We start from the raw sequence: 21,178 nt of genomic DNA on the forward strand, positions 1-21,178 counted from the left end.
AATAACGTTTTTTAAGCCACAGGGCCAGTGATGTCACTTCCTTGTTCATAAATTTTAGATATGTAGGTCCTTTTATTTTTTTTTATTTATTTATTTGCTGAGCAATGAGGGTTAAGTGACTTGCCCAGGGTCACACAGCTAGTAAGTATCAAGTGTATGAAGCCGGATTTGAACTCAGGTACTCCTGAATCCAGGACCAGTACTTTATCCACTGTGCCACCTAGCTGCCTCCTGTAGGTCCTTCCTTTTATAGACAGAAACTTAGAGGCCATGTAGGCCAACCTTTTGTTTTTGTTGTTATTTTCTTGTTGTTTTACGCACCAGGAAATTCAGGTTCTGAGAGGTTGTGATTGCTTAATATTACACAGATACTAAGGGATCAAGCTAGAATTTAAACCCAAATCTTTTAACTCCAAATACTGTATTGTTTCTACTATGCCATATTACTTTCTTTGAAGGCACTCTATTGTGCCTTCAAAATAATAAAGTAAAAGTACAAACATAAGTAAAAACACAAACTCTTTACCTGGCATTTAAAATTTTCTAAAATATGACTCCAAGCTACTTTTCTAGACCTGTTTCTTATCATTTTCTTTACCTTCTCTGCATGCTACTCAAATTGAACTACTAGTCGTCTTTTGCCTTTTTTGCCTGCCTGCTGTCTAGTGTTTTGCATTCCCAGAATCTACTCCCTTCTAGGAAACCATGTAGGCTCAAGCCTAATTCAGTCCAGTCCAGAGATTCAACCTGGGGGCTAGAATGGAAAGGGATATTTTATGTGGGTCATAAAATGCAATAAAAATGGTTTTACTAATAACAAAAGATAGGGAGGATTCGGGTCCTAAGGTCAATGAGATGTGGTTCAGATTAAATGCCAGCTCCCCTTTTCCTCTTCATTCATCAAGGCAACTGGCCACTCAGGCCAAAAAGTCACTCAGAGGGAGTAGGGAGAATTGCTTATCTCATAGGCTGTGGGGTTTTTTGTGCCTGTGGAAACAAGGAAGACAAACAACCTCCCACCCCTTTAAAGGACCAACCCAAAGTACATAAAACAGGTTAGACACTCCTAAACCACAAGTTTCCTTCAGTTCCCTATTCCCTATACCCTCAGGCTATTAGAGCCCTCTCCCTTTTAAAATGACCATATATCATACCTTATACTTATTTCAATGTAGAATACAAATTTCCCAAGGACAGCAAACCACCACTTTTGTGATTGTATTCCACAGAGCCCAACATGATGCCTTCCTTGAATATATTGTTTAGTCATTTTTCAGACCCCTTTTGAGATTTTCTTGGCAAAGATACTGGAGTGGGTTGCTATTTCCTTCTCCAGCTCATTCTACAGATAAGGAAACTAAAGCAGAGTTAAAGGACTTGCCCAGGGTCATACAGCTAATAGGTGTGTGAAGCCAGATAAGAACCCAGATCTTCCCGATTCCAGGTACTCTGTCCACTGCACCACCCTTGTCCAAATAATATGGGTGAACCTAAAGCAGTCTGAAGCAATATGAGACCCACCCAAGACACTGGAAAGCAGAATTTCCTCAAAATGAAACCTTTGTTAGTTTCCACAAAGGCACTTCAGAATTATTTTTAGTCACACTGGTTGCAATGCATACAAACTCATATGAGTTTCTGTGGCAAGCTGGCCAAAGTAACATGAAACAGGCCAAAACAATTTGCTTTCTTTCCATATGCCCCTGGGTTTTTCATTATAATTTAACCTATAAAAATATTTCTTTGAAGTAAGATAGTTAAAGGCTTTATTTGCCATGCCTGGATTTGATATCAGTTGAGTAAGACATGCAAAAGCTTCCCAAGAATTGACTTTGCTTCTAGGATTTGTAACTGGATGGAATGCTGGAAATAGTTTTCACATCCAGAGAGTTCTGCTGTTTTAAACCAGAGAAGCATTTTTTTTCCATCATCAAGACAGATTTCCTGGTTCTGAGCCAACCTCATATCCATGCTTTAGAAGATCCATTTCCTGGTTCTTCTTCACAGACTGTGAAATTTGGGGAATAAACTTTGTTGTATCTTGAAACCATTTTTAGAGCCCCAAACTCATGTGTTCTTAATTGGAAAGAAAGGTCAAGAAGTTCATTACTTATGTTTCAATTTATTTTTCCATTGTCAAAATTTCCATTAAAAATTTTTATTTTATTATTTTAATGAATTTTCTGCCTTTGTTGAAGCGATTTCAGTAGTCCTTAGTACTCGTTACACCACTATGGATGAAAGAAAATATATTTGAATGTCAGGGCTTCATTGAACAAAGGGAACTCAAATTCAGTCAACTCTTTCCTTTATTGGCACACAGAATTAATCGATCAATAAATAAATATTTATTAAGTGCCCATAATGTGTCAGACACTATGTTAAGTTATGTGATCAATAAAGGAAAAGAGTTCACTAAATTGTGTACTCATGGTCTAATGTAAAACTGATATTCAAACATTTTTAAAATAAGGTTCAAGTTTAAAAAAATGACTGTTCTTAGTAAAAGTTCAATCAAATTTTAATTCATGAGTTTGCTAATTGTGATTCTCTGTAGTTCAAATCTGTCCTCAGACACTCACTAGTTATGTGACCCTGAACGAGTTGCTTAACCCTGTTTGCCTCAGTTTCCTCAACTGTAAAATGAGCTACAGAAGGAAATAGCAAGCTACTCCAGTATCTTTGCCAAGAAAACCCCAAATAAGGTCACAAAGAGTTGTACCTGACTAAAAATGACTGAACAACAATGGAGCTGTAACATACATGGATCTAGTCACCTTCCATATAGATGCACTATTTCTGTATTGTTTCCTGATTTAAGAGAGGTAACATCATTTTGGGAGGGAATGTTTTGATATTGTTTTGTTTCAAGGCACAGAGTCTCTCCGACTCTCTGTGAGTCATTCCATATCATAAAGACCATCTCAAAGTTATGGATTAAGTCTACAACATCCACAGGGCCTCTTCCACTTGTCTTCACCATCCTCATGTGATTTTTTTTTTAAACAACTGGTTAAGATATAAATGTGTTTATAAATATATACATATATACAAATATACATATATACAAATATACACAGCTATTCAGACTTAACTTTCAGGGAGTTAGGTGGCATAGTGGATAGAGTGCAGGGCCTCAAGTCAGGAAAACCTTAATTCAAATCCAGTCTAAGACACTTACTAGCTGTATGACCCTGTGCAAACCACTTAACCCTGTTTGCCTCGTTTTCTCATCTGTAAAATGAACTAGAAATGGAAATGCAAACCCCTCCTGTATCTTTGCCAAGAAAACCCCAAAATGTCACAAAGAGTTGGACATAACTAGTCAACTCAGCAACAATTAAAACTTCACTAAGCCTTTTGGGGTACCATGCATGCATGTGTGTATGTGTGTATATATGTATGTATGTATGAACGATGAAAGGCAACATGAAATAATAAATGGGAAGCTGGCCTCGGAGTCTGACTCCTACTTCGTGTGTGCCTCTAGGCTAATGTTTAGCCTCTCTTTGCTCCAGGTGATTCACCCTTGCTGAACAGGTGCTAATTTGCATTTGTAGAGGGAATTTCTTCTGTGAAAGAGAAGAGAGCCGGAAAGAAGAGAAAGACAGAGGAGAGAGACAGAAACAGACAAAGGGATGAGAGAGAGAAAGAGATTTTCAATCTGGAGGAGGCATTTGGCATCTGCATAGTTCTACAGTAGAGATAGTCATGAATATCTTCAGCATTAATATTGTTTTTAGAACATTCAAATCTCTTCTATCCTTGGATATCACATTGTCCTAATCAAGATTTTTGAGAAATGAAACTTAAATGTAGATACAGGTATTCCCTACTTTTTAAATTTAAATAAACCTTTATTATTTCTTTATGTTGTTGCTATCACCTTCATTTCCAAATATATCTCTCTTCCCTTTTCTCATGTTTGACAAGCTATGCAATATTCCATGCCCATACCCTCCCTCCTCTGCAAAGAAGAGAAGGAGGTACATTTTCTCATCTCTTCTCCAGGTCTTAGCTTGGTCATTACAATTACACATAGTTCAGCTTTGTTTTATTGTTTTTCCATTTACATTATTTTAAGCAAGATATTTATTATTTCCTTGATTCCACTTATTTTATTCTGCTTCAGTTTATATGTCTTCCTATAACTTTTTTTTTAAATCTTCATATTCATTGTTTTTTATGGCACAGTTAGATTTCATTACATTCACGTATCATATAGGGTGTTCTAGGTACAGGGACATACTGTATTTTTTTCAGCCTTTCACCAATCAATGGGCAACTACTTTGTTTCCAAAATAATATATAATTATATTTTTATTTATCATAGATTTACAATATTTAAATAAATAGACACATGATAGTATATTCATCTATATTATATGCAAATGATATATAATAAATTCCTGTTTCCAAAGATATTGCTGACTTGCTTGCCAATGATTTATGTTCCAAAAGTTCATTTGTAAGTTAATCATTAGGAATTCCAAATGCACGTTTTCACAGAGTGCTTTCCCATCAAAAGCAGATACCCATGTAAAATGAAATCATAGTGAGGGAAAAAGGTAGTGGTGCAAAAAAAAAAAAATGAAAACAACAAAGTTGAGTGAGAACAATGGCATTTATGGAAATAAATTAAATAAGGAGACAGTTAAGTGTGTGAAGATTCTTTATATTTATTCTGATTTTTCATCAGTTTGTAACACTTAAAGGCTTAAAAAGTGCCTTCAATATGTTGTCTCAATTGATCCCCATAGCAATTATGAGCTCAGTCATTTTTGTTATTGTTCCACACCTGGGCTTTCAATAGTGCAGGGGACTCTTGGTGAGGAAACGCTGCCCTTCATTCCAATGCAGTCTATATTTTCTTATTAACCTATAGTGTCCGAGAGTTGACTAAGGTGCTTAGGTTAGTTGACTTGCCCAGGGTCACACTGTTAATATGTTAGAGATAGAGATAGTCTACTAAATAGGAAAAATGCTATAGTATGACCTTAGTTCAATATTTATCCATAGGTTGCAACTACAGAGTAATTCCATTGAATTTTGTTATTTAAGAAAATGAGAAAGGGAGTGGGTGTCCTCTCTCAAGCTGGACAGGGGACTCTCAGGGAGTTAGGCATCACTGTCTGTGTAGTGGTATTGTACAATTTCATTTCTGTAAACAAGTAACAGACCCCATAGTGTCTGCATTCCACAGCCAGATGTGAAGCATAGAAAATTCATTAGGAAGGAAAAGAAACACTAATTCAGCTGTTCTGGGAAAATGGAAAAATTGTTATGTTGTATGTTCTTTGGATTGCCAAATAGAAATATATGAGGGAATCCAGGCTCACTATATTTTGTATTGGCTTTGCGAAAGTATCATTTTTAGGATAATTCAATGATCTAAGTTCCTTTGAACACAACTTTCAACTAAACACGCTGTATGTGAGGCTGGTGAGCCAAGTGTTTACAAACTTAAATATGGTTTTGAGCCAAAAATGTATTTCATTGCTTTGTTCACCTGGATTATTTAATTATGTAGAATTATAAGGTGTTAAAGATGAAGTACAATAGATTGAGACTGATCCAGTGATAATCCATGAGGAAACTTTGCTTTGGAAACTTCATGAGTCATTCAGTAACAGAATTCTTTTTTTCTGAATAGCTACAGAAACTGTTACTCTTTCTTTAAGAAAACAATCAAGTGACCAAATCACATTGCAATAAATACTTTGAAGGAAAACGCATACCCCTAAGTCCTGCCATATGATCCAAATAACTGATTTTAATATTAAATTCAACAAAATTCCAAATAAACAAAAGAAACTGGAATGTTCATTAGAATGTGATTTGTATTGTAGACAACAGCTTAGGAATCATAGCAAAGATTACAAGAGGAATGAAAAATTGATCAAGAGTGTGTCCAGAGTTCAAATCCAACCTCAGACACATACTAGTTGTGTGACCGTGGGCAAGCCACTTAATGTTCTCAGCCTTGAGTTTCCTCATCTGTAAAATGGGGATAATAATATCTATCTCCCAGGGTTGTTGTGAGATAATATTTGTAAAGTACTTTGCAAACTTAAAGTTATATATATATATATATATATATATATATACATATATACACATATATCATATAGTATTATATATAGGTTATTCTCAATATTATTGTTAATAATAATGCAGAGGAGAGGAGATGCCATGCTTGTATGTCCAGAGGCCCCAAAAGAATTGTCCGTGTGAATGAAAAATAGAGAATGGTAGAAACTATAGAAGCAAGGCTTTAAGGACCCAATAGAGAAAGAACCGAAAGGGTCATTCCTACAAGAAAAGAGTCACTGGGGTCCTATAGTAGTTGGAGGTTAGCATACTTCATTCTCTATTTCAAATTCCTCAAGTTCCCTTTGCTTCAGATACACACAACTCTCTTTCACAAGGATATTCCTACTTCTCAACACTAATCTTGTTCTGCACCTAAGTGTCCCCACTCTCTCTCCCTCCCTTCTACTTCATATCAGTTAACTCAACACAAGTTGGAAGCCAATACCTCACAGCCCGAAGCCACCCAAGTTCCCCTTCTAACTGATGGGAAGAATGGGGAAAGGAGAGTTCCCACTCAAAGAGTTATTCCTGGTGTCCTAAGAACATTGCCAATGCTTTTTCCCACTGAAATGTGGTTACATATAGTCAGGTCCTATAGTATTTTTAGAATCTTCTTAAACTTCAGCTTCATTAAGGGTAAAATAGCTTTTGTGGGCTAGTCTTTTCCCCTTTGTATCTTTGCTTTGTCATTTACTGCCTCTGTAATCTTGGGTTTTTTGCCTCAGTTTTCCTAACCTAACAAATGGGAATAAAAATGTTATACTATCTGCTCCCATTTGGTAGATGTGAGGATTAATAATAGTAATGATGATGGCAAAGTACTTTACACATATTATCTAATTTTGGGGGGGGGGGGTTGTTTTGTTTTGGGTTTTGCAGGGCAGTGAGGATTAAGTGACTTACCCAGGGTCATACAGCTAGTAAGTGTCAAGTGTCTGAGGCCAGATTTGAACTCAGGTCCTTCTGAATCCAGGGCCAGTGCTTTATCCACTGTACCACCTAACTGCCCCCCTCCCATATTATCTTATTTGATGCTTATAACAAGCATGTGAGTCCTATTTAAATGGCAGCTGTTATACTTATTGTTTATAACATGGTTACTATGTGGATATACATCCTGAGTTTTAAAACAATTAACATAACAGGAATTTTTGGAACACAGCCCATTCCTAAGTAGAAAGCTGTCTGCATTTACTACGGGTTTCATATAGAGTATTCAGAGTTTCTTGGATGTTTTCAGCTATGGGAGTGAAAGGGTGGGGTGCTGGTGAGGAATGTAAACGTTTTCCAGATGATCCCCAGGTGGCAATCAATACTTAGTGCAGAGAAACAGGTTTTCCAGGACTGAAAGAAGAAACCTTTCACCAAATGAAGCTATGGACCCTTCCATTACTCAGGGCAGGCCATCAGTCTCACAGTTTCACCAAAATGAAGCCCTGTGCCTCACAACTGGCTGGGTACTTTCAGAAAAGGGAAGGTGGGGGTTTATACAACCTAGATAAAGCAGGACTGGCATTTTTCTGCTGATTTAAGAGCTGCTGAGGTGCCCTAGCAACAATGAAAGACCACCGTCAAAGCAAGGCTCCAAGTCTGAACTGTGCCTGAATCTATTTTTAAAGGCACATTAGCAAAGAGACAGGTCTGAGTGGCTTGCATGAGATCTTTGGGGAAAGATAAAATCAATGTAATACTTATAGAGTGTCTATGCTCTGACCAGATGAGACTCCTTGCTATTTCCCTAATAATTTCCAGACTTTATGCATTTGTAGCCTCTTATCCCTTACCTGGAATCCTGGAATGCCCCTCCATCCCGATTCTTGCCTTTTAAAATCTTCCCTATCCTTCAAGGTCCAGGTCAGATTTCTTCTTTAAGGAGCCTTTTGTGATCTTCCTCAGCCAGAAGTCATCTTTTCCTACCCTCTTGCTTAGATTCTTTTTTTTTTTTTTGTAGGGCAATGAGGGTTAAGTGACTTGCCCAGGGTTGCACAGTTAGTAAGTGTCAAGTGTTTGAGGCTGAATTTGAACTCAGGTCCTCCTGAATTCAGGCTCAGTGCTTTATCCACTGCGCCACCTAGCTGCCCCCTCTTGCTTAGATTCTTGTTTGATTTTGTTGTTTGTTTTTTGTTTTTTTTTTTGCAGGGCAATGAGGGTTAAGTGACTTGCCCGGGGTCACACAGCTAGTAAGTGTCAAGTGTCTGAGGCCAGATTTGAACTCAGGTACTCCTGAATCCAGGGCTGGTGCTTTATCCACTGTGCCACCTAGCTGCCCCGCTTTATCCACTCTTTCTTAGATTCTAAGCTCATTGAGGGCAGGTACTATCTTTTGTCTCTTTTTCTATTCTCAGCACTTAGCACAATGGTTGACACATAATAGATTCTTATAAATGTTTACCATTGGTTGATTGATTTATCATAGCCCTCTGATTGTATCTCTCCTAAAGTTTTAGAGTCATTGGTTTAAGTGCTTTGATTAAATAGTCTCTTAGGTCCTTTCCAGCTATTGAGCCATGTTCTCTTGATTATTACTAGTTAAAAATAATGAATGTAGATAGTTCATGAGTATAAGTGATTAGGAGATTTTTTTTTTTTTGGTGAGGCAATTGGGGTTAAGTGACTTGCCCAGTGTTACACAGCCAGTAATTGTTGTGTCCGAGGCTGGATTTGAACTCAGGTCCTCCTGAATCCAGGGCCGGTGCTCTATCCACTGTGCCACCTAGCTGCCCCAGTGATTAGGAGATTAATAAAGTATCTTTCATTCAAGGGAGACTGACCCCCATCTCCTAACTAAACAGCATGCAATTTTTCCATTCAGGTGCTGACATGCCTGAGGCTATGAAAATGGTTAGACCATCAAGGCATTCCAAAAGACAGTCATTATGGGCTATAGACCTTATCTCTTTGGACAAGAGGGATAGAAGGGACTCCAGAGATCATATAATTTTTCCTTCTTACGACTTCATACAAATGAAAACATCAGGGCCCAGAGAGGAAAACTATTTTTTTCTAAGAAGAAAAAGTGGCAGACATTTTAAATGTAAAACATTTATAAGTTTGGCTCACTTTGATTTTGTCAACAAGAAAAGACAGACTTTCAGAAGGCATGGTTTTAATTGAAGGGACTTGATTTATTGTATATTTTAAGAATGCATCTGGCTTTTTTTACTTGCTTTATTTATTCCTAATTAGAAGCAGTAATTGTAAAGCATGTAGCAAATAGGCAGCTTTGTGAAGAGCTTTGTTTTTCAGTTCTTCAAATCGAAGACTTCTACAGAAACAAGTTTACTGTGTGCATGCATTTCTGAACAACACTCCTTAAAGACAACATACAATCTGAGTTTTACGATGCCCTTTAAGAGCCTTCCAGCTCTAAATCTAGGATTGCATGATTCTCTGTCTATATCTATATCTATATCTGTATCTGTATCTATATCTATATCTATATCTATATCTATATCTATATCTATATCTATATCTGTATCTGTATCTGTATCTGTATCTGTATCTGTATCTATATCTGTACCTATATCTATATCTATATCTATATCTATATCTATATCTATATCTATATCTATATCTGGATCTGGATCTGGATCTGGATCTGGATCTGGATCTGGATCTGGATCTGGATCTAGATCTATCACCTGGTTCTTCTGTGTCTCATTTCAAATGCAAGTTCATTGGGCAGTTGGTTAGGACTGGGTTTTAAGTAAGTGAAATTTGGGATAGTATATTCTTTTAGTATCTCAATATGTTCTTTAGTAAATTAAAGTCATTATAAAGTAGTGCTCTGACATCCTAAGGTCAGAATTTCACATCGTCTTAAGAAAGAGAAGGAATGAGAGAGGGAAGAGGAGGGAAGGGAAAGGGAAGGAAAGGGGAAGGGGAAGAAAAGAAGTCTAGGTCTATAAGGATCAGGGAAAGTAGCTGTCACAAACCCATGTACTTTACCTTGTTAGGAAGCATTCTCTCTCTCTCTGTCTTTCACCCTTTTCCCCTCACAGGTTCTCTCAGTTCTGTTTAAAATAGACTAAGTAATTTAATAAGCAGTTCAATTCAATGCAGATGAATTGTTAAGTGTGGATTATTTTCAGTGCCCCATGTTAGATGCTAATGAAAAAATGTCAGTCCCTATATTCAGGGAACTTAATAAATTTGGGGGATATAGAAAAAAGTGACCTTGTGCTACCATAACCACCACCACACCACTTGGGAAAATGAAAAGTGTTCAAAGATAAGTAAATACAACATGTTGTATTTGTCTCTGAACAGTGTGTGTGTGTGTGTGTGTGTGTGTGTGTGTGTGTGTGTACAGCATATACATATATATATATATACATATACATGCTATACTTACTGAACATTTTGTATGTATATACATATACATATATGGGTATGTGTGTATAATACACACACACACATATATATATGCATCTCTCTAAATATATGTAACATAAAATGCATAAAGATTTTGGAGTAGCAGGGGTAGGGGCAGTTGTAGTGAAGGATTAAACTGGAGGAATTAGGGAGTTAGGGAGACCTCTCTTCCCTCCCCCCCTCCCCCGCAGGGCAATGAGAGTTAAGTGACTTGCCCAGGGTCACACAGCTAGTAAGTGTCAAATGTCTGAGGCTAGATTTGAATTCAGGTCCTCCTGAATCCAGGGCCGGTACTTTATCCACTGTGCCACCTAGCTACCGGAGACCCCTGGAAGACAGAGGTTCTTAAGAAGCTGTGCCTAAAAGGAAGGTAAGAGTTGTAAGAGGTGGAAGTGAGCAAGGACAGTATTCCAGGTGTGAGAGACAGCCATTGCATTGGCACAGAAGTGAGAGATGGAATATCTTGTACATAATAAGTACGCTGGTTTGGCTGAAGTGTAGATGGCATGAAGGAGAGTCAAACTGGAAAGATATCCTGGAGCTAGGTTATTAAGGGTTTAAATGCTAATGAAAGAATTCTATTTTATCCAAAAGCCCGTTGGGAACCATAGAAGGTTTTTTGAGCAAGGGAGTGATGTGGTCAGATATCAGATCAGATTTTGGTTACTAAGATGACTTAGAAAATGAGAACAAGAACTTTTAGTGAATGTCTAGCCTACCGCCTTCATTTTTGTAAGCGTAAAAGAAAAAAGCTACCGGCCTTAATTTGTTTTGTAACATAAATATCTCCCTAACAGTTTATCTTTGTACCAATGTAAAGAATTCTTCCTATAAACTTCCCTCCATTTGTTTCAAGTTCATGTGAAGGCCAATGACTGTATACTAACACATAACTTCATGTTATCTCCTATTTATAGCTTATATTACAATTTCTATTCATGATTTGAAGGGCCAAAATGTGTACTTTCTAAAAATAGAGCTATGGATATTATTGCACTGTGAAATGCTTACTTTGAGTTTGTAAAGTTGGAGTACATGATTGTCAAGCATTTAAAGTGTGTCACCTCAAGTGATCTTAATTCTTAAAGTGCCATCTTCAAGTTAAGTCAACACACATCTTTGACAACAACATCTTTGACAAAAAAAAAGGCATGAATGATGTTTAAAGCATTTTATTGTCTGCTAATGTCATTAATTTTTAGTTACAGAGTTTACTAAGGAGAAGAGTTATTGTAAGCACAAATCATTGCATCCTTATAGTTGTTCTGGAAAGCAACTCCACATGTCTACATTCTCCTTTTTTTTCCTGATTTCTTGCTCTCCATTTAGTCCTGAAATACATGCAAACAAAATAATTAAAATTGTGCTGTTGGAATTCCTACTAAATTCCAAAGCAAAAAAGCTTAGTTTCTGCTTTGGAAGTGGAAAAATTCATTTGAATTTAATCTAATTGAAACTCAAATTTGCTTTTTACCATTACTGGTATTAAATACTGAAGACTCAGGCTAAATGGGACTGGATTAAGGAAGATATGGCCCCTTGTCCTCAATCTGCTTTCAGTCTAACAGGAAGAGCAGATGAATGAATTCCAAAACAAGTAAACAAATAAATTATTAAGTGGAGTTTGAAGGTCATTGTTGCTGTAGAGTGTTGGAAAAGAGGTCAGAGTGTATGCACTGATATGGTGAGTTGACTAGAAGCATTCATTTAATTTGTAAAGATTTCCTAGAGGAAACTGATTTGAGTTGAGTTTTGGGAAGGTCCCAATAACAGAACAATCCTATAATTTTTTTTTCTAAAGTAATTTTAAAGACCATCTAGTGAACTAAATCGAAACCTTCAAAATAGCTTCATCCCTTGAGGCTTCAAAACACAAGATAATCTTTAAGATGCCCCAAGTTTGTCTGTTCAGATGTTTTATAGAATCATGGAATTGTACAATTCATCTAGTCCATTCCCATTATAACAGAGGAGGAAACCAAGGCCCAGGGAGGTTATGTTACTTGCCCATAGTCATCCAAATATTTAAGGACAGAACCACAACTAAAACTTGGGTCTTCTGACTATGAAACTGGTATTCTTTCCATTGTACTTCTTAACCTTTTGAATATCTCATTGTAACTCAAACCCATTTTCCAGTTCATTTCTTAGTAGAGACAGAAAATTCATTCCTGGAGGGCAAGGATCGTCTTTTTCTATCTTCTTACTCCTCCATCCTCCAAAGTCCTGGCACAATGGCTTATAAGTAGTAGTCCCTAAACAAATATTTATTGACTAATTGAATGGCTCACCATTAAGACTAATGAGATTTGTTAGCACATATTCCAATGGCAAAGTAATATTATAAGAGGGCTTGAAGGGGAAACTCATAATTTTTAAGTGTCTGTTAGAGGACCTGAGATTAATTTCATGCAATATTTATAAGAATAGCCACTTACCACTTCCTCCCTCTTGGTCTTGTCAGTGGCTGGCCAAGCTTCCATGGGCATATCCGGCAGCATGGGGGGCAGTGGCTGCATGGGGAACATTGGAGGCAGAGGTGGCTGTGGTGGCAAGGGTAGCACTGCGTGGACTGGGGCCTGGGGCTGGATGGGCTGGATGGGCTGGACTGGCTGGATGGGCTGGTGAGGCTGTGGTTGCTGGGCAGGCTGGGGCTGGTATGGCTGTTGGGCTGGCTGCGGGAGGTTGGGTTGATGGTGTTGTGTTGGTGCCATGGGGTGCTGTCCTGGCACTGGCATCACTGGTTGCTGGGGTGGCACTGGCTGCTGGGCGGCCATGATGGGGATTTGGTGTTGAGGCGATAAGGAATGACTTGGGGTGTGCTGCTGAGACAGCACTGGGATGATTTGGTGGTGCAGCCATCCACCCATGGGTTCATAACCATAGGAGGGATACTAGTGAAAAATAGAAAGTCAGTTTATCATTGGCTTCATTTCCTGTCCTTCTAACTCCTAAGCCTCCTAAATGGAGAAATGGTAATATTTTTTGTAATGATGATTAGAGATATTTTAATTAAAATGCTATCTCTAATCATGGGAATTTGTCACCATGTAGCAACAAATGTTTTATTTGAAGATAGCTTCTTCCCACTAAGAATCCTAGGTAAAATAGATATTTTGTTTGGCTTACTTTGGGAATTTTAATGTAGTCATTTTTTTTAATTTCAAGGGACAAAGAAATTAAAAATACATACCTGCTGTCGCATCATGCTTTGGTACCATTTCAAAGGGGTGAGCACCTTAGGAGGAAAAGAAACTACTTAATAGTATTCAATTTCATTTATTTTTGCATCAGCTAAAAATAGAATCAATAAAACAGTCCTTTCAATATTTATAGCAATTAAGTTTGAGCTCCAAGCATCTAATTTTATAGATCCTCTTGCTTTAACTCTTTCTTTGATTGATATAATTAAGAAAATAGGGGGGCAGCTTGGTGGCACAATGGATAAAGCACCAGCCCTGGATTCAGGAAGACCTGAGTTCAAATCCTGCCTCAAACACTTGACACTTATTAACTGTGTGACCCTGGGCAAGTCACTTAACCCTCATTGCCCCACAAAAAAAAAAAAAGAAAAGAAAAAAAAAGAAGAGGCAAACATTCTTTGATCCTGGCTTCTATTATCATGTCCTATGTTGGTTCTTCCCTTGGGGAAGAAAATGCCTCTATCAGTAGCCACTACCAGCAGTGGCTACAAATTAATCAATATCTTAATTATTTTTCTAGGAGTAAGGTTATCTTTTATTACAGGACAAATGGGTAAAGGCAGACAACATTTCAAAATATCTGGGCAATCCATTGCTCAGTAGTAAGATATTAAAGGAAAGAAAAGAAAAAATAAATTATAAAAGGAGGCAGCATTTTCACATTCATGCTTGAAATGCCATGCCTCTAGTCCATTATCTCTTTCCTGAGAGATGGGAAACATGGGTGACAATGATCAATTGCTGTATTTATCAGACTTCTGTCACCTTTGTATCCTGAGCCTTAAGCCATTGCCTTTTGCTTCCTGTCTTAACAAGATTTGCTTAACCTCAGGGTCATAGAATCATAATAATGGGATCATAGATCAGGAGCTGGGAGGGACCTTAGAAACCATGTAGTTCAACCTCCTCATGGAAGCAATATGCAAACTGGATTGGAGAAGGGAGAGATTGGAGGAGGAAGCCAATTAGGGAACCATTGAAGTTGCCCAGATATGGAGATTGGAACTAGGATACTGACAGAGGGATGGCAAAGAAAAAGATAGTTGGGAGAAACATTTCAAGGATAAAATCAGTACAATTATCCTTCTGAGTTCATTGCTGAGCATAAGACAAGGAGCAAAAGTAACAAAAGGGAAAGTTACCTCATAGCTGAAGTTAATGTAACCAGGATGTCCAGGGTGAGGCGGCAGCTTTTCAAAGGAAAAAGAAAAGAGATTCAGTCAGTGTGTGATGATTCACTCTGGTAACTCTAGTAGAAACTCAGAGATAAAAGGAACCTTGGAAATCATCTATAGTTCAGCACTTAGCACACATTGCCTGGCACATAGTAGATGCTTAATAAATGTTTATTGGATTGGATTGAATTAGCCAAACCCTTCTCTAAAACCAGTCTACCAAAAAAGAAGAAGAAGAAGAAGAAGAAAACCAGTCTACCCTCTTTGACATCCCTGACATGTAGCGAATGAGAAAACAACCCACTTCTCAAGGGAGTTCATTCCCCCTGGACATGCCTTATTTGATAAGGAATTCTATTAAGCAAACATTTTCTTCCTTTCTAATTTTCACTCATTTCTTCTTCCTCTGGTGTGGGTATGCCCCCCCCCCAGATGTGCAATTCAAGCATCCCATGTGCTTTGATTTGGACTATGTTTTCAATATGATTTTCAGTATATAAGATCAGAGAAGTTACTCCCAACAAAATAATTAAATCAGATATTGAAGAACCTATTTGGGTAGAATCATAGAATCTCAGAGGTACAAGAGATTTGAAAGACAATTTTATCTGAATGTATTGAGATGTATAACGTTACTTGAACTTTTCTTTTCTTTTGTCTGTGTGTGTGTGTGTGTGTGTGTGCGCGCGAGAGAGAGAGAGAGAAAGAGAGAGAGAGAGAGAGAGAGAGAGAGAGAAAGAGAGAGAGAGAGAGAGAGAGAGAGAGAGAGAGAGAGAGGCAATTGAGGTTAAGTGACTTGCCCAGGGTCACACAGCTAGTAAGTGTTAAGTGTCTGAGACCGGATTTGAACTCAGATCCTCCTGAATCCAGGGCCGGTGCTCTATCCACTGTGCCATCTAGCTGCCCCATTACTTGAACTTTTAGTACTTCTGAATGTAAATAATTCAAATTGAGCTTATTATCAATATGTTAGCATCTATTAAATTTAGGCTATGATCATGTATAGTCATATAAACAAGCTCCTCTAACTCTAAATGTACCTAAAAACAAGCTTACTGATTAGTTCAATAATACATTTAAGGGTGGAAAATTTCCCAGATCCAAAATTGCTTTAGCCACAGAATGGCAGCTGAGCATCATAGGACTAGGATGTTCTACCCTTAAAATTAATCCTTTCCCTATCATTTCAGGGAGAGATTTTCTATCTCAGTCACCACTATACCTCACCTCCCTAAAAAATACAAAATCAGAGGCAAAGGCAAGCATGTGTGTGTGTGTGTGTGTGTGTGTGTGTGTGTGTTGGTGAGGCAATTGGCGTTAAGTGACTTGCCCAGGGTCACACAGCTAGTAAGTGTCAAGTGTCTGAGGCCCGATTTGAACTCAGGTCCTCCTGAATTCAGGGCCAGTGCTCTATCCACTGCGCCACCTAGCTGCTCCTGGCAAGCATATTTTTAAAGGGAATTTGGGAAGATCAAATTTGCTTGATTATAGGATGCTTTACTAAAGCAATTTGTGTGGTTATTCAGGTAATTATCCCCATGCTATTCTAGACCTGTAAAATTTCTCCCATCTACCAGTGGTCCTTGATCTCCACTAGCTCATGCATTTTTATTATTGAATAGTGGGAAATGTTGCTCAGATCTTGGTCTCAAGCCTTCTCAAACTGAACATTGACTTGTAAAGAGATTGTAATACTCACTGGAATAGCAAATGCTGCACCCAAAAGACAGGCGAGAAGGATCCAAGTCCTCATTTTTCTGAAAGTTACCTAAAACATAGGACCATGCATCTGGATTTATTCTTTGCTTATTTATAAGTGTTTTTTTTTAATTGTACACAATTAGTATTGAAATTAATACAGGGGACTGTTTCCAACTACCAAAGCTTTAGTCACTCCTAAAGTCAGCTAGTATCTGAGGTCACATTTGAACCCAGGTCTTCCTCACTCCAGGCCCAGCATTCTATCCCCTGTGCCATCTAGCTGCTCCACCTAGCACATGGCAGGTGAAAAATAAATTCATATTAATATTAATTCATAGTATGATGATATAATAGTAAGCTCCAGGTCTGCACTGAAATTGTCTATAGGCCAAACAGACTTAGAAGAAAAGAAAATTCAATTCCATTAAGCAATTGATTAGCAAACACAGTTACTTGTTTTTCTTTTTTTTTCCAGAGAAAGGAGGTTTAAGTGACTTGCCCAGGGTCACACAGCTAGTAAGTGTCAAGTACAGCTATTTGTTTTTCAAAAATGATTTAGAGTTCAATTTTTAAATTATTTTGTATGTGTCCTCTAAAAAATATTTCTCTAACTCTAATGAACAGAAATATAAAGTACACTTTGTTTTGAATTTTAAGCTCTAGGCCCAGGAAGTGATTGGGGTTTGGGATGGGGGTGAGGGGACATTGTTGTTTTTTTATTGTTGTTCAATCTTTTCAGTTAAGTCCAACTCTTTGTGACCCGATTTGGATTTTTCTTGGCAAAAATTCTGGAGTGGTTTGCCATTTCCTTCTCCAGCTCATTGTACAGCTGAGAAAACTAAGGCAAATAAGGTTAAGTGACTTGTCCGGGGTCTCACAGCTTCTAAGTGTCTCAAGCTGAATTTAAACTCAGGAAGAGGAGTCTTCCTGACACCTGGCCCAGTGCTCTATCCAGCAAGCATATGAATGAACATTTAAAGAAATACACAGAGTAAAACATAGCTTTCTTAAAAAGGAAAATAAATTATCTAAAAATCTAAGTCCACTTTAAATATTTTACTGTGGAAAAAAGTTATAGAGTATTCAAGTCAAAATTTCAGGAACTTGAAATATACTTTCTCCCAAGAGATTTGAAATGAAGAATAAGTCACATCATTTCAGTTGATTCTGGGCCTCAGTTTCTTTGGGTCATGGATATAGAATGAGAAATAGTCTTGGAGGTCTCATAGTCTGACTCTCTCATTTTACATATGTTGAAACTGAATCCCTTAAAGATACAATGACTTGTTTAAGGTCACACAGGCAGATTCCTTCCATCTATAAATCCTATGAAATAAATGCAATTTAAATGGGTTTAAAAAATAAAGCATACTCACCTATAACAGTATTCAGATACAGTTGCTTTCTGTAAATTCTGAGAACCTTGATCCTATGGCTCTCTTCAAGCTCCAAGCTCAATTTATACCATTCTGCTCCAATAGAACAACCAATCAGAATTCAGGAGAGGGAAAAAAAAGAGTTCAGTTCAGCTAAAAATTCTCACAGCATGGATTTTCAGGGTCATTATCAATCAAAAGACTGGAATGTTATGATTAGAACACTTGGGGTCTTTCATTATGGACAATAATAGGTTTATCACATTAAATGAGTATCATTGGCTTAAGTGTTTTAGTAAGCAGATTATTTGCATGCACATACTGGTTAATTTGGAATCAGCTTGGAAATTTTACTCCGTCTGCTTTAGTATTACTTAAGTTTCAAGTCAGCACATATGGCTACTCTTTTTTCTAAACAAAATTTACTTTGAATCTGCAGTATAAGGTCATATATGCTTCCGACTGAAATCTGATCAACCCAACAGCAAATTTTGATCAGGTCACATAAGATGGATAATATTCTAGAGAATCAAGAATTTGATCATAAAAGGGAATATGGTCCCTAATTCATCTGGATGAAATGAACAGTTGTATTTGTTTCATAACAGTTTATCAATATTTTATAATGAACTAAAATAAAGCAGGCCAACAAGACATCTAGGTAGCTATCTAGATGGCACAGTGGTTAGGGCACTGGCCTGGAGTCAGAAAGATCTGAGTTCAAATACAGCCTCAGACATTTTGCTAGATGTGTGACCCTGGGAAGGTCACTTGACCCTATTTGCCTCCATTTCCTCATCTATAAAATGAGCTGGAGAAGGAAATGGTAAACCACTTTAGTATCTTTGCCAAGAAAACCCCAAATGGGATCACTAAGAGTTGAACACAGGGGCAGCTAGATGGCGCAGTGGATAAAGCACCGGCCCTGAAGTCAGGAGTACCTGAATTCAAATCCAGCCTCAGACACTTAACACTTGGCTGTGTGACCCTGGCAAGTCACTTAACCCCAATTGCCTCACTAAAAAAAAAAAAAAAAAAAAAGAGTTGAACACAACAGAAACAACTGACCAACAATACCAAAAGTCACTAAACACGTATTAAGTGCCTACTATGTGCCATACAGAATATGAAGTGCTAGGGATATTTAAAAAGAATAAAAGATAGTCCCTATTTTCAAGGATTTCACAGTCTAGAGAGACAATATGGAAACAACTATGAACACACAAGTTATATAGAAGATAGATTGGAGATTTTTTTAAAGTAGAAAAAATATAGATAGTGGGTAAAATGGAGGGAAAGCAAGGAATGGATATGGATAGGCTAGGTCTTATATCTATAATATAATAATAATATAGATTCAATAGATCTAGAGATTTGTCTTAAAGCTTGTTAGAAAGAGGAACCACTGGGGAGCTAGGTAGTGCAATGGATAGAACACCGACCCTGTAGTCAGGAGGACCCGAGTTCAAATCTGAACTCAGGCACTTAACACTAACTAGTTGTGTGACCTTGGACAAGTCACTTAACCCCAATTGTCTCACCAAAGAAAGAAAGAAAGAGAAAGATGAACCATTATAGCATTCTAAGGCATGGAATAAGATTGTCATAGGGAGTCAAGAGAGGTTCTTTTACAAGAGATGGTTTATATTTAGAAGGGACTTTCAAGTTCATCAAACCCAACCCCCTCATTTTACAGATGAGGAACTGAGGCACAGAAAGGTTAAGTGATTTGTCTATGATTATATAGATAATAAGTATCTGAGGCAGCATTTGAACCTCTTCCCCAATCCAAATCCAGTGTTATATCCCTTAAAAGATGATTCCTTAAGATTGGGGTGTTAGTTGAGGGCAGCTAGGTAGCACAGTGGATAAAGCACCATCCCTGGATTCAGAAGGACCTGAGTTCAAATCCGGCCTCAGACACTTGACACTTACTAGCTGTGTGACTCTGGACAAGTCACTTAACCCTCATTGCCCCACAAAAAAATGGGGTGTTAGTGGCTGAGAGACTTCTGAAAGGGAGGTTAGAGGAATGTGGTAAATAAATAATTAGTAACTTGTAAGGATTAGGCTTGAGGCATGGGAAATAATGAAATGTGTGGAGTTTAAGAGAAGGGACTAGCTCCAGAAGCTTTGATTTCATTTTCATATTGAATACTTCATCTTTGTTTTGCAATAAATTGAATGTTTTCTATATAAATGTATGTTTGAATAGATTTACCAAAGTAAAGGAGGGGATCCTTATAACTCATGTCCTTCAGAGCTGACTATCGGGGTACCTGAAGATTGAAGCTGAGTTCCATACACATCCTTGTCTTATCTGCCTGTTAGATTATAAACAACAGAAGAGCAGGGACTGTGCTTTATCTAACCATTGAATTTCCCCTGTACACAACACACATCTACCTTTCAATCCGCTGCACCACCTAGCTAGCTGCCTCTAAGTTTAGTCTTATGGTTTGGTTCAGCATGAAGAAAGTGGAAAAGGCCAAATTGAATTACATATGGACCTAATGTATTAATAACTTTTTTTTTTTTTTAGTGAGGCAATTGGGGTTAAGTGACTTGCCCAGGGTCACACAGCTAGTAAGTGTTAAGTGTCTGAGGCCGGATTTGAACTCAGGTACTCCTGACTCCAGGGCCGGTGCTCTATCCACTGTGCCACCTAGCTGCCCTGGACCTAATGTATTAAAAGAGAAAAGATTCAGGTAAATTAGATGGGGTTTGGATGTTCTTCATTTTTGAAAATCAGTGACATCTTGAGGGGTTTCCTGACTTGCACATGAAGTGGATTTAAGTGAGGCAGGAATGTCCAAAGTCATCAGCCTCACTCTCTCTTCCTGAGTCATAGAAGACCAGTGGCAAGATGAAAGTCAAGACAACTTGCCCCAGCCCAGATGCAGTGGATGCGCTTGACATCTTTGATGTCTGACCAAGCTCTAAACATTCTACCTGCTTCAGCCTTGTGGCCACTGGAAAACTGTTCATAAATGCCCATTCTGCCGGGGAAAGTTTTCACAGGCTTGAAGTAGCCATCCCCCTAACTCACCCCTATGTTTGATGCCTCAGCCTGGTTTGGCCCATCTACCAAGACTGTTTTACCAGGCCATGGCCATTATGCATGCAGCAGCTTCTTGGAGCCACAACTGAGAGTGGGTGAATCAGGAGGACACCAGTGGAGGATGAGCAGCCCTGAAAAGGTCTGGGCAAGCCTTCACACCAGAGATGCTAGTCCTCTTGAACATTCCATACACAT

General features: G+C 38.0%; 2 protein-coding genes across 2 annotated transcripts in view; one reads left to right on the forward strand and one right to left on the reverse strand.

The window, feature by feature from the left end:
- The window catches only part of ARHGAP6 (Rho GTPase activating protein 6), a 670,816-nt gene that overhangs the window by 483,191 nt on the left and 166,447 nt on the right, over positions 1-21,178 (forward strand). The gene's annotated exons all lie outside the window — the stretch shown is intronic.
- On the reverse strand, positions 1,931-17,969 carry AMELX (amelogenin X-linked). The gene is made up of 6 exons (XM_043991496.1): positions 17,923-17,969; positions 16,545-16,613; positions 14,813-14,860; positions 13,661-13,705; positions 12,906-13,361; positions 1,931-2,008 (listed from the first exon to the last, which is right to left on the reverse strand). The coding sequence occupies exons 2-6, from the start codon at positions 16,596-16,598 to the stop codon at positions 1,931-1,933; spliced, it is 681 nt and encodes a 226-aa protein (XP_043847431.1). The 5' UTR covers positions 16,599-16,613; positions 17,923-17,969.

The sequence above is a fragment of the Dromiciops gliroides genome, chromosome 3 (assembly GCF_019393635.1).
Source record: "Dromiciops gliroides isolate mDroGli1 chromosome 3, mDroGli1.pri, whole genome shotgun sequence".
In the NCBI taxonomy this organism is placed as follows: domain Eukaryota; kingdom Metazoa; phylum Chordata; class Mammalia; order Microbiotheria; family Microbiotheriidae; genus Dromiciops; species Dromiciops gliroides.